Source organism: Solanum stenotomum, chromosome 2, assembly GCF_019186545.1.
Source record: "Solanum stenotomum isolate F172 chromosome 2, ASM1918654v1, whole genome shotgun sequence".
Lineage (NCBI taxonomy): Eukaryota > Viridiplantae > Streptophyta > Magnoliopsida > Solanales > Solanaceae > Solanum > Solanum stenotomum.
Window position 1 is genome coordinate 63,970,427 of NC_064283.1, and position 13,364 is coordinate 63,983,790.

Below are 13,364 nucleotides of genomic sequence, written 5' to 3' on the forward strand. Positions count from 1 at the left end.
ATCATTGTGATATCTGAACAAAATAGAAATGTTATTTCTGCTGGAATTGTTGCTCACCAAATAAAAATTTCAATTCTAAAATTTTTGGTGAAATTCCAACTGTGACGGGAACTTCAAATAAAAATTCAGTCTTGATATCAATAATCTGTATTAATCCATCGTTTAACATTCTTACATAGGATATAAATTTCACATGAAATCATACATTACATTACGTACAGAGAAAGGTTGGATTGAAGACTATCAAATCAAGAAAGATCCTTTGAAAAAATAATACTGTAACTTACTAACTCAATAAATGTCCAAAAGCATTCAATAAATCTTCCTTCCTCTATCTACCCAGCCTCTTCTTGATCGGTATAAGAACCAGGAGGTAGATTCAAGACTGATTCAACGAGATATGACTTGCCTACATTAAGATTTGAACATTGTGGGATCGAGATTGGATTTCTATCCAACGACCAAACCCATTTTGAGTTATTGGGTTTAAGATATATTATTTGTATTTATTTAGTGAACTGTTCAACACATACAAGGTTTGAGCCAAAGTTACTAGGTTCAGATAAACCCGTAACGAGCACTAGATCTGCTCTAGCGTGCAGGTTTCAATTGACGAGCACACTCTTCCTGTGGACGGGGAATAGATTGCCAACCAGTGCAAATGTGGAGAATAGCTTTGAGGGAGTCTGAGGCTGGTTCCAGTGTCCAGACAGGGTAAAATTCACTTGGATGAAAAACACACTCTCCACCAACAACAGTTAACAAACTCCCTTGAGCTCCATTCAGAAACATGTCCCCTTCAGATCTAATTAAACCAGTTCTTGCTTCCTCCTTATCTGCTGCCTAAAATAACCAAAAAAGATGAGAAGGAAACGATACATAAAGACCCTTCGTAGTAATAATACAACAACATACCCAGTGTAATCTTGGTGGAGTCTAGGGCAGGTGATGTGTACGTAGCCTTACCCCTACCAAATGAAAGATAGGGAGGCAAATAAGTTGTTAAGAGAAACAGAATAACAGTAAGAAACAAACATCAATATTTTTTTTTTGGACACATTAAAAATCCCAACACTCCATCTCAAGCACGTTTAGGAAACATATGTATATTTTTTTTATAACCGTGGTGTCAGGGCCAACTTGCTCCCACCTCCTACCAGCCACTCCACCAAGGCTAGAACATATGGGAAGAAATATATACATGATGTTTCGGGATTATAGCTAGAAACACCCTTCTTTGGATCCACCTCACATTAGTAATCCGATCCATGCTACGTATAAGGTAGTTTTAGACAAGTTTATTTTTGTTAGTACAACTCGTAACAAACTATCTTCCGGGGTTATATGATGATTCTTTCACGACCTGGGGTGTTACTTTACCTAATAAAATATCATCCTTCTCTACCCAGAAGTCAATTAACTCCTCCAAGAACTAGAACTGGAATATTGAGTGTACTTGCCTTACTTGACTTGGACATAAAGATTTCCCAGACGCTAAGTTAAAGTATCGAATCTTGAGATTGCTATAGGCCCTAACAATAGTGTGAAATTCCTCAAGTAGTCACAGGCAGATAAACTTATCGAACAACTAGAAAACTATTAGAAAGGAAAATAGTAAGAAAAATCTACTTCCGATGTATCAATATAAGTGAACCTTGAATCAACTAGTGTTGCAAAATCACTAAGTAGGTGTTTGGACATGCGAGATCATATCGCGATATGAAATCATGAGATGAAATCAACATTTGGACATGCGACTTCACGCATTTCATCTCATAATTTTATCATAAGATGAAATCCCAAATTCTCCAAAAATCATGATTTGGAAATTTCAATATAAGTGAACTTGAATCAACTAGTGTTGCAAAATCACTAAGTAGGTGTTTGGACATGCGAGATCATATCGCGATACGAAATCATGAGATGAAATTAACATTTGGACATGCGATTTCACGCATTTCATCTCATGATTTTATCATGAGATGAAATCTCAAATTCTCCAAAAATCATGATTTGGAAATTTCAATATAAGTGAACCTTGAATCAACTAGTGTTGCAAAATCACTAAGTAGGTGTTTGGACATGCGAGATCATTTCGCAATATGAAATCATGAGATGAAATCAACATTTGGACATGCGATTTCACGCATTTCATCTCATGATTTTATCATGCGATGAAATCCCAAATTCTCCAAAAATCATGATTTGGGATTTTTTAAATACAAAAATTGACTCACAAGTTTATATTTTTTAAGAACAGCCCCATTTTTATATCTATTAACCATTTATTTCATATATAAATAAAATTTTTAATTCATATTATTATTTTTTAAACCATTTACATCTCATATAATAATTATTTTCACTAACGTAGAATTTATTATTACTTCAAATCAATTTCTACTTTACCATTTATATTCACCAAATTCATTATTTTTAATCAAATCTATTCACCAACCAAAATGACGAACAAATGGCTCAAAGTAACAATGTTGGTTCGTCTTCTCAGTCATATGAACAAGAAAAGCAAGTTCAATGTGAGAGGACTATATTAAAGGTTAGTACACCACAACTAATATATGTTTAATTTTTTTTTATTGAATTAAAGCTTGATCAATAAATATTATATTTTTTAAGAATATTTTTGTGATAGTTTATTATTGGATTTTATAAACTTTTGCTTATTTAGTAAGATTGTATAAATAATTGAGATAATTTTAATAGTTTTACAACTTATGGGTTTTATATTTATGAGAAAATATACAACATAAAAAGTCCAAATCGCATGTCCAAACAAAACTTCAACTTCATCTCATGATTTCATATCACATGGACAAACAGGCCCTAAGAAAACCATCTGAAAAAAAAAAAACAAATATAATGATGCTGTGCAAATTAAAAAGGCATTGCATTACCTTCTCTGTGTAGTATTCGAAAGCTTTTTTCTTCTGTGTAGCTTCATATATGTTGCATTGAGAATATATCTGGAATAAACAGTAACAAACACAATGTATTTGGTTATAAATTATCAACATATATGATGCATCAAACTACATCGAGGAAAAAAGAAATTTACCTGTGATTCTACGCTAGCACAAATAGCATATATACCCCAATTTCTAGTGTAATTGTTGTACAGATGAACTTTACCAAATCTAACACGAGGTTGCCTCTGCCTCGTCCCATCGAAAAAGCAATGGTGGATGGTCACTCTGATACATCTATCACCAACATGAGACGGGTCTGCTCCAATAAGCATTGTCTTATCATGCTGAGCAAAATAACATCTGCAAAAATTCATGAGAATCATTAGTCTGCTATATAAGTACCGACATACAGAAGAATCAGAGAAACAACCATCCAGTACCTAGAAATAGTTATATCTGTGCTTTGTCTGGTAATATCGATTAGCCCATCATCATAATCACGAAGAGAACAGCGGTCTATCCAAATGTGCCTAGAATTTGGTTTTATTTGAATGCCGTCAACGTCATGACCTCTGCCACCTTCAAACTCCAAATTGCATACGATTATGTGCTCACAATCCTTCAGTTGTAAGCCTTTGCCAGTGAGTTTTATCCTTTGGCCACGACCATCAATAGTTTTATGGGATGACACGCGTAGGTATGACGTGAGATGAATGGTGCCTGAAACTTCAAAAACAATCCATAGTGGTTCTTTCTTACGGCATCCATCACGGAGTGATCCTGGACCATCATCTACAAAGACGAAAGTGTATGGTGTTTAGCAACATGCTGGAAAACTTTCGGAAGCTACATACTACATTAAGATCAGTAACAATTGACATTTTAACTGCAAATTGACATGTCTCAATCCTTTGGATGCCCAAATTAAGTTCTTAACAGCAGGCCATGTTTATGCACAATAAACACCAACGCGTTTAAGTTCTCATTTTTTGTTTTTCTTTATTAAAATTACTAAGGAGGTGTTCGGATTGGCTTTTTTGAAGTGACTTATACGTTAAAAGTTAAAAGTCATAAGTTGGGAACACCCAACTTTTGACTTTTTTTTGGGTACTTTTTCAGCCTTAAAAAAGTGCTTAAAAGCTCTTTCTCAAAAAATAAGTGCTTAAAAGCACTTTTTGAGTCATCCAAACACTTCCAAAACTATAAAATAGCTTCAAAAGCCACTAAAAACAAGTCGATCCAAACACCCACTAAGTTCTATGTCCACTAAATTGAAGTCATCTTTTCTTTCTTCGGAGAATCAAGAAGTGAATAGAAAAACAACATATCAGTAGATAGAATGTAAAATACAATTGCTACTTCTTTGTTAGGCCTTTACATACGGAAATGAACCACCCTATTGCAACCAAACCGGATACTGCATAAGGCTTTTGGTAATAACTACTTTAGTTCGAGAGGAATGCAGAGGGTAAAATTACCCAGACCAATCTGTTGTCACCATTAACTTTCACCAATGAGGAAGAACTACTTATTATTCACATGACATTTTCTACATTCTAGCCAAGTTATTCTACAACAAACAACAACAAATCCAGTGTAATTCCATAAGTGGGTCTAGGGAGGGTAGAGTACACGCATACTTTATCCCTACCTTGAAGAGGTACAAAGGTTGTTGTTTCTGATAGACCTCGACTGAACAAATGATGATCGATTTGTGGAATAATAGTTACCATCCAAATTCATGCAGAAAATTATCTGAAGTGAGCGATTTCAATCCAATTTCTTTAACCTTTTCTTGAACATTAAATCTTTCGGAGCACATTATAAAATTGTTTAGACAACCCATATAAATAAAAATAGACTTCATTAAATCTAAATACAGAACACCACCATAACTATAACTATAACAATACAAATGAGAAGCAAAGTTATACATATGCTCCTTTTGGTGCTAATCATATCTTCTGATTTTGATAAGCTGTTTCAATTTCAAGCACATTAAATACCAGAACCCTTGAGGCTGCATTGCCAAAAAAAAGGTTTCTTCTATATGTATCTATATATACATTAGGAGCCAATTGTCCATTAATTTTTTTTTCCTTTTCAAGGAAATACGTTTTATACATATCACCAAATTTTTGAAAACGTAGTTATGACTAGTTTTTCAAGAGAAATATACTTCCCATTAACAAGATTTCAAATTTTGCTCAACTTAAATGCATGTCCAAATGCAATTCCAACATCCAAATACACTTTTTTCATAACTTTAAATACTAGTACTTTTTTTTTCAAAAGTCACACTTTTAGATGAATGTGTATGCATACTAAGAGAGATATGATTAAGAATGAAGTTACAGGGGATAAGGTGGGAATGACCTCCATCGCTGATAAGATGAGGGAAGCAAAACTTAGATCATTCGTACATGTGAAGAGGAGGTAAGATACGCCTATGAGGAGGTGAGAGAGATTAGCTATAGCAGAAATTACAAAAGGTTAGGTAGGTCAAAGAAGAACGGGAGGGGGTGATTGGACAAGCTATAACACAATTTCAACTGATTGAGGACACGACCCTAGATAGGCATAAATGTCAAGTATTACAATAGAAAGTTCATAGATAGTCGAGCTTTCTCGTACTTCCAATAATATGATTTAAGTATCCCATTGTTTATCTCTCCAATGTGTATTAATATCTGTTGCTACATTTGTTTTGTGCATTAATATTTTGTTGACTCTTTTACTCTCTTACTTCCCTACTTTTTAGAGCCGAGCTTCTATCGAAAACAACCTCTACCCCACAAAAATACCGTGACATCCTCAACTTAAGATAACAAGTCTCATATCAACAAAACACAACACCAAAAATATGTTGGATATATAAGTAAGCAAAACTTACACACTAGTAATGCCTTTTAAAACCATGTTGGTCTATACTAAAACGGACAATATCACTAGCGAACTGAGTCGTTACAAATACACTCTACCCTTGTAATCATCCCCAAAACACAATATTATACAATACACATTCAGTCAATAAGGAAAATGAAACAACGGAAGTAAGAGGACGAAGAGGAACATACCGGCCAATGATGTGACGGAATAGACCGGACCATTTAGACCGCCGATCGCAAATCTGCCGAACCCTTCGGCTCGACCGGCTAGAGCTTTTAAGCTCGAATCGACATCAGCATATGGCAACGCCGCCATGATCAGCAATTTACTGAGCTCTAGGTTTTTGGTGGATGAACCGGAAAACTTTAGCCGCCGGCCGGTGAACTTGAACCGGAAGAATCAATTCAACTGTATTTATATTGGAGTTTAGTTAAAGCTTCTATATTGGAGATCTTAAACAAAAAAAAAAAAAAGGCATTAGTAAACTTTATCCTAAATTTGCAACAAGAAAATATAAACAATAACATATTCAATATTTTTATAAATAAAGTGTGCCAGAGTGAATGTATTCAGACCTTATAACTACGTAAGGATAAAGAGGTTATATTTTAATAGATTCGAAAATAATTTTCAAAACAAATATAAAAAGTAATTTAAAAATGATGAAAATATTAATCAAAGTAAAAAAAATATATTATTAATAATAAAATTGATGAATAAGATAATACTAGCATAGATACATTAATATTAATTCTACTTTTCTTTGGTTAAACATGATATTTATAAATAATATCAAAAGTCGGCACTACCATTTTGAGAGCCCCTCTTACACCATTAATACTATTAACATCCGTTTTCTTTAAATGTAAAATAAAATGTACGAACTACAATGATTATTATTCTTCTGATTAACTTTCTATATAATTTCACATGAATAAAACCTTTGTTTATGATTTTCTTTTCTCAGATCCTTGAAAGTTTAAATTTTAAATGTTTTATCAAGTCTAGTTTAATACAAAGTGAATGATTTTTTCAATTTTAAATATATGTTGTTAGTTACTTTACATTCTCTTATTCATCTTTATCTTCTTTTATTAATATTATATTTCGATCTTTAAATAATATACACAATTTTATCAAACAATAATAACTAAAAATGACAATATTAAATATGTAGATGTATTATTGATCAAATCTCTTACATGACATAAGATATTTAAGATTTTTGAAATTTCATAGTACAGCCCGAATTGATATCATTCATTATTTAGATCATACAGAATAATGGCTAGTTGATTCTACATGTTTTAGAGATAACGATTCAATTTGCACACACTTAAGCTTAGTTGGAGAGAGAGAGAAAATAAATCAAAACCTAGTAAATGTAGGAGTAACTTACAGAAATATTATGAATTTTATCAGATTATGAATTTTATATACATGTATTTGACACGTTTAGATACGTGTATGATAGATATACAGGATCAAAAAGAGGTGTAATTTATTCTAGATACAATGTATCCATGTGGATTCAAATATATATATTTGGCTCTCTTGCTCTCCTCTCTCGTATCTCACTCACCATTTTTTTATCTCTCGATCACCTCTCTCCATGTATATGGTATTCCAGATATATGTATTTAGTATTCAAATACATATATTTAGTGTGATTCACATGTATCTGAGATGATTCACATATATTTTGGAATTTCACTCACCTTCCTCCTATCTCACTGGCCTTTCTACTTCTCTTACTCACCTTTTTCCTTATTTTAGTGTATCTGATAGCAAAAATGCATGTATCTAATTATATCTAACTTGATTATTAATTGGTGAAACAATATATAATTCTTTTAAACTATAGAAAGAATTAATAAATACGATAAAAATATTTATCTAATTAGATAATCTTTTCTAAAAGAAAGCCATTATGATAAAATTTTCAAACTCAAACCCATAAAGGGTAAACTCTTGATAATTATAGCACAACGTCAAGGTAAGCAAACTTAAAGTTCGTGTAAAAGTATTTATATTATAAAATGTGGCTATATTCTAAATAGTACTATCAAAAGTGTTTACTTGGTGTCACGTTTACTTTCATCTCTATATGATGAAAATTTGATAATTTTTTTAGAAGCGTTGTCGATCTTATAAAGTGTGAATTTAAATTGAATTAAATTTTCATATTAATACCAAATACAGGGTGAATAATTAAAAAAAAAGTGAAAAATTTATGAATCAAAATAAAATCCTTTTAGTTCCACGAAGTGATTAAATAACATATGTTAGACACCTTTGATATAATAGGTTGTTGTACCCTAGCAGTTTCAAACGCTTTGAACTCGTGTGTTTGAATTTCACTAACAACAATTTTTTTCCCTTTTTGAAAAGAGCTTTTGTTGTGCAATTTCTGAACATCATTCGTGAAATTCCTGGCTCCACTATTGGCCAAATCCCTCGGCTTAGGACCTCAGCGATTCCACCCCTACCCTTCTTCTCTCTCTCTCTCTCTCTCTCTCTTTGGTTTTTCATTCGGTGTCCTGAGTTCACATTGGAGCTCCGACTAAATTCGGATTGCGCACTGCAGACCCATTCGGGGGTGGCGCTCCCAACATGATTTTCTCCATACCCAGGGCTCGAACCCCGAAATCTCTGGTTAAGGGTGAAGCACTCTCACCAGTGCCCCACAACCTATGTTGGTACCCTTCTTTTCTCTCCGTTCATACTCTCTTCGCTAGTTCATTACTTACTTTTCAAAAGGAAAAATCCTTTTGGCCAGAAAATTTGGCCAGAATGGTATTTTACTTGTGTTATTTTATCTTTTTGAACATTGTTACCTTTTTAACTTTAATATCTTTTAATTAAAAAAATGAAAAAAAGATCAATTTATTTTAAAATAAAAAAAATATTATAATTTTTTTAAATTTCTGGCCAAATTTTGATCAAATTTTCTAGCCATTTAGCATTACCCTTTTCAAAAATATACTCCCTCTGTCCCTAATTACTTGTCCACTTTTAAATTGACACACCTATTAAGAAAACAATTATTGACATAGTGAGTTTACCATTTTCTCCTATTAATTATGAAGTGGACGAATTAAAAACTTAATATTTTCAAAAAATTCTACCTTTTTCAAAGTAATCAATTAAGGGTATAATAGGTAAAAAACAATTATCCTTGCTTGATTTGTCAAAATGGACAAGTAATTAGAGCAAAATGAGTATTTTTTATATTAAACACACCCATATAATTATACCAAAAAACACGTACTTTGATCTTTTTCCAAAAAGAATATTTATCTGAGCATCCTTGATTCACGTGGTTTATTAAATTTTACATTAATTTAGAACGTGCACAGATGATTTAATTTAATTTTGAGCTAACAGTTATTCATTAAATTCCTCTTAATTATTTCCTACTTGTTGATTTATTATAATCATAAATGGTCTCAGAAAGTAGATATAATAATTTATTGTGTATCTTTAATGATTTCGTTATGCATTCCGGAAATGCTTTTTTCATTTGTTAGGTATTTATTTTTGCACACTTAGAAATTAAATAATATAAATGTTAGTTAAAATTAAGCTAAATTGCTTGTTTATGTATTACGTCTTCATTTAACTATTCAAACTAGCTAGTAACCTAAATTATGTTTATTACTAACATATATAGTGTTTTAGTTGTTGTTATCTTCCTTTTTAACCTGCTTTAATAATGCGTTGTTGTGTCAGAAATTTCTCTATCTCACAAAGATAGAAGTAAAAAATATCTATTACGTGAATATTTTACAATAAGGAAAAAATAAAAAGCTACAAACAGTTTTTTTTTTTAAAGTTCGTCCTTTTTTATGAATTGTTGTTCGCCCAAAAACTGGGGGAACCTCTAAAATTATTTTATTTTTTGTACATTTGGAGAAGGCGAACGTTAATGGTGTAAGAGATAGTTCGTTTATTTTGAGCAAAATGTCTATTTTGGTGTAGGTTTTCAGAGAAGATCCGTTTTCATACGTTGTGTAAAAAAAATGTTTGTTTTGATGCTGGACTCCCCAAACAAGTTGATATTTTTATTTGGATTTATCTCAAACCAAATTCATATTAATAACAACATATTCAACATAATTCCACAATTATCATTTAGAAAAATCAGACAAAAGAAAGTGGTTTTGCTAAGAAGATGAAGTGCAAAACAAGAGGAAAAGCAACAAATAATAGGAGACGTGATGAAAAGAGTAGAGTATATACAGACTTACTCCTACTTGAGAAGTATAGAGGTTACTATCAATAGACCCTCAACTCACATTTCAAAATAGGTTTAAAAAAGAAATACAAAGTTCAAGTATTCTGTTTTCTCGAGTTTCATATCTGAATTAACAGTAGTGTGAGTTTCTTACCTGAATTATCACTAACTATTTATCAAAACATACCTCAACTATCATTTCTTTCCTTTTCCCATCTGAAATATCACCATTGTTCAGGCAGGAAAAATAGAACAATTGATAATTGAAGTGTGTTTTGATAAATAATAGGTGATAGTTTAAGATAGAAAACTTGCACAACTGATAATTTAGGTTCAAACTCAAAAAATCGAGATACCTTAAATATATTTTTGAACCTACGCTCAAAAAAAAAAAACACTTCTAGTCCCTACATAGGTCTATTCTTTCTGGTTCTTCAAAGATAACCCTTGATGCTGACAATGACCTTCCAAGTCCAATAGTATCACTTACATTACTCTTTCTTGAATTAAACTTCTTTTGTACTTGATGAGAATTTTTGCAATGAGCAATTGCAGCTTGAATTGGATCAACTTCTGTATACACATCATGATCTTTGTTTCTCACTAACAAATGCATTTCTTGAATATTTCCATGTGTTGAATTCTTTGAAGAACAAGATTTTGTTGTTAACAACTTCTTAATAGCTCCAGAGAATGATGACTTCTTATGATGAATTTTCCCAAAAAAATCTTTCTTGGCTACTAATTTGACACTATTGTTAATCAAACACTTGATTTTTGAATGATGAAATGAGAGTTGTTTGATAAGCCTTAACTTTCTTGTTAATGGCACTTTTGGCCATTTTGACTTTCTTGAACTTTCACAATCTGTTGAGTAGCCAAAAAAGTAGTCTTCTTGATTGTTGAGTTCACCACTAACATGACATGATTGGAAAAAAGGGGTGCTAAAAGATTGTTTGGAATCATCAAAACTTTTGCTAACATGAAGAATTTTTGATGTTTTTGAACTACTTTGATCATCATCTGTTGAGTAGTAGTACTCTTCTTGATTGTTGAGTTTTCTACTAACATGACAAGATTGACAAAAAGGGGTGTTTAAAGATTGATCAAAATCATCAAAACTTTTGCTAACATGAAAAAGTTTTGAACTTTCATCATTTGTTGAGTAATCTTCTTGATTGATATTTCTACTAATATGACAAGATTGACAACAAGGGGTGCTAAAAGATTGTTCAAGAAAATCAACTTTTTTGGCAACATGAAGAAATTTTGATGTTTTTGAACTTTCATCTTTTGTTGAGTAGTCTTCTTGATTGAGTTTTCTACTAACATGACAAAATTGACAAAAAGGGATGCTAAAAGATTGTTGAAAATCGTCAATTTTTTTGTTAACATGAAGAAATCTTGATTTTTTTGAACTTTCATCATTTGTTGAGTACTTAAAGAAGTAGTTTTCTTGACTAAGATTGCAAGATTGTAAATAAGGGGTGCTAAAAGATTGTTCAAAATCAACAATATTTTTGCCAACATGAAGAAATTTGTTGGTAATTGGATTATTGTGAAGAGGGATGTGATCAAGAGGGAGAAGTTTTCCATTATAGAAAAGTTCATCAGCTGTTGTGTTTCTATCAATAAAGTTAGACAACATTTGGAATTCAAATTCTGATGATCTAGCTACTTCATTTTGTGGTGGTGGAGAAACTTTCTTGAAATGGAATAAAGAAATGGTGGAATTTGATGAGCCAATTACCTCTAATTCTATGTAATCTTCTTCTCCATTGTTGTTGTCACATATTGAATGACCATATATTTGTGCATCTTCCATTGTATTATTCTCTCTCACTCTATGGGGGTGGAGTGGTGTATAGGAAGAAGTGTAGTTGAGCTTTGAGAGTCATTTATAAAGAGAGGAGGATTATATGAGTTATGTATTGTGGCTCTAAGTTTCTCTAAGTTTCAATTTATGTGAATTTATTTGACTGAATTGGACGTTAAATAAAGAAAGATTATTTTTTAATTTTTTTTGTTCAATTCTCAAGAAAATAGTTAACAAATAAGGATTACTTAAATTATACTTTCTAATTTTTTTAATGATCACAAAATAAATTAAAACGACACTTATTTTGAGACGAAGAGAGTAATTGTTTTGGACCTAAGTGCAAATTGGATGTCTCATATATCTTTATCAACACAATTGGAGGTCAGTGAATAGAATTATATACATATATTTCCTCTTCCCTCATTCAATTCTAGTTGTCAAAACATCTTTTTTGATTTTGAGAGAATTTAAGTTGTATATCTTAACAGTACACCTATTTATATAATTAGATAATTTATAAAGTAATTATAGTCAGAGATAGATTTACTCAAGTTAATATCAAAGTTTGAAATTAAATAATTATAAATATTTAATAAATTTGTTAAGACGTAAAGTATATAAGATTTAGATTAGGATTATTATGTTGGGCAAAATTCATGTTATAATAAGTTATTTCACTATTCTTTGATTTCAAAGGAACATTAACCAAGTCGCACAAGAAAAATGATGTAAACAAAAGGGAAGGTGTAACAATTAGCGACTATTCAAAAAGTAATCCCTCCCTTATTCCCCCACCCCCACCCCCCTTTTTTTGAAAATTTTAAAATAAGAAATTAAGGGGACAAGTCTAGACTATATGGCAAAAATTTATTACTAACTTAAAATTGTTGATGGTATTAATATCTTAATTTATAGTTTCCAGACCCCCACCTAATGCTGTCTTTTTTCCTGTACAAGAATTAAAAGTATACCCTATATGTCTGAGAAAATGAAATAACTAGCTCATCTCTATACACTTAATTTTAAAGTTGAAATTTAACGAACTCATTAATGATATATTGATGATAGTTATGCAAACAACTTTTACTAACTTTCCACAAGCTATTTAATCCTCAAATACATATTATTTCAAATAATTATGTGTATAAAAATTGGTCCATTATTTTAACTTCAAATTTGAAATGTAGAATTTAGAATTTGAAAAACAGATTTTAAGAATTGTGGGGCCCTATTTCTTTCTAAAAATCTATTTTTAAAGAAAAGAAATAGAGGATCAATTAGTTGAAAAGTATGTTCGATTTTCTTATATGGGTAGAAGGTAACAGGTCGCCTAATTAGTTGGAGTACATATTCGACTTATTCGAACAACTTTTTAACTTAAAAGATTACTTTTTTCCAAATCATATCCCAGTTCCTGATAACTGTGATAAGTATATTGCACATTGTATAGATTTGTTTACATAGTAAAATTAAGTATGACTTACAAGAGTAC

The 13,364-nt window shown here is 31.3% G+C and overlaps 1 protein-coding gene across 1 annotated transcript; it reads right to left on the reverse strand.

Annotated features, from left to right (window-relative positions):
- Window positions 1-112: 112 nt before the first annotated feature.
- On the reverse strand, window positions 113-6,270 carry LOC125854634 (probable pectate lyase 4). The gene is made up of 5 exons (XM_049534221.1): window positions 6,005-6,270; window positions 3,368-3,719; window positions 3,077-3,287; window positions 2,916-2,984; window positions 113-843 (listed from the first exon to the last, which is right to left on the reverse strand). Exons 1-5 carry the CDS (start codon window positions 6,129-6,131, stop codon window positions 592-594), a joined length of 1,011 nt encoding a protein of 336 aa, XP_049390178.1. The 5' UTR covers window positions 6,132-6,270; the 3' UTR covers window positions 113-591.
- Between the last annotated feature and the right edge of the window lie 7,094 nt (window positions 6,271-13,364).

Excerpts from the sequence above, each read along its gene's own strand:
- LOC125854634 (XM_049534221.1), bottom strand. The coding sequence starts at position 6,131 with ATGGCGGCGTTGCCATATGCTGATGTCGATTCGAGCTTAAAAGCTCTA. Across the intron at positions 3,288-3,367 it reads ACAGATATAACTATTTCTAG|ATGTTATTTTGCTCAGCATG; the intron begins GTACTGGATGGT and ends GAATTTTTGCAG. Across the intron at positions 844-2,915 it reads TCGAATACTACACAGAGAAG|GCAGCAGATAAGGAGGAAGC; the intron begins GTAATGCAATGC and ends TGGTTATTTTAG.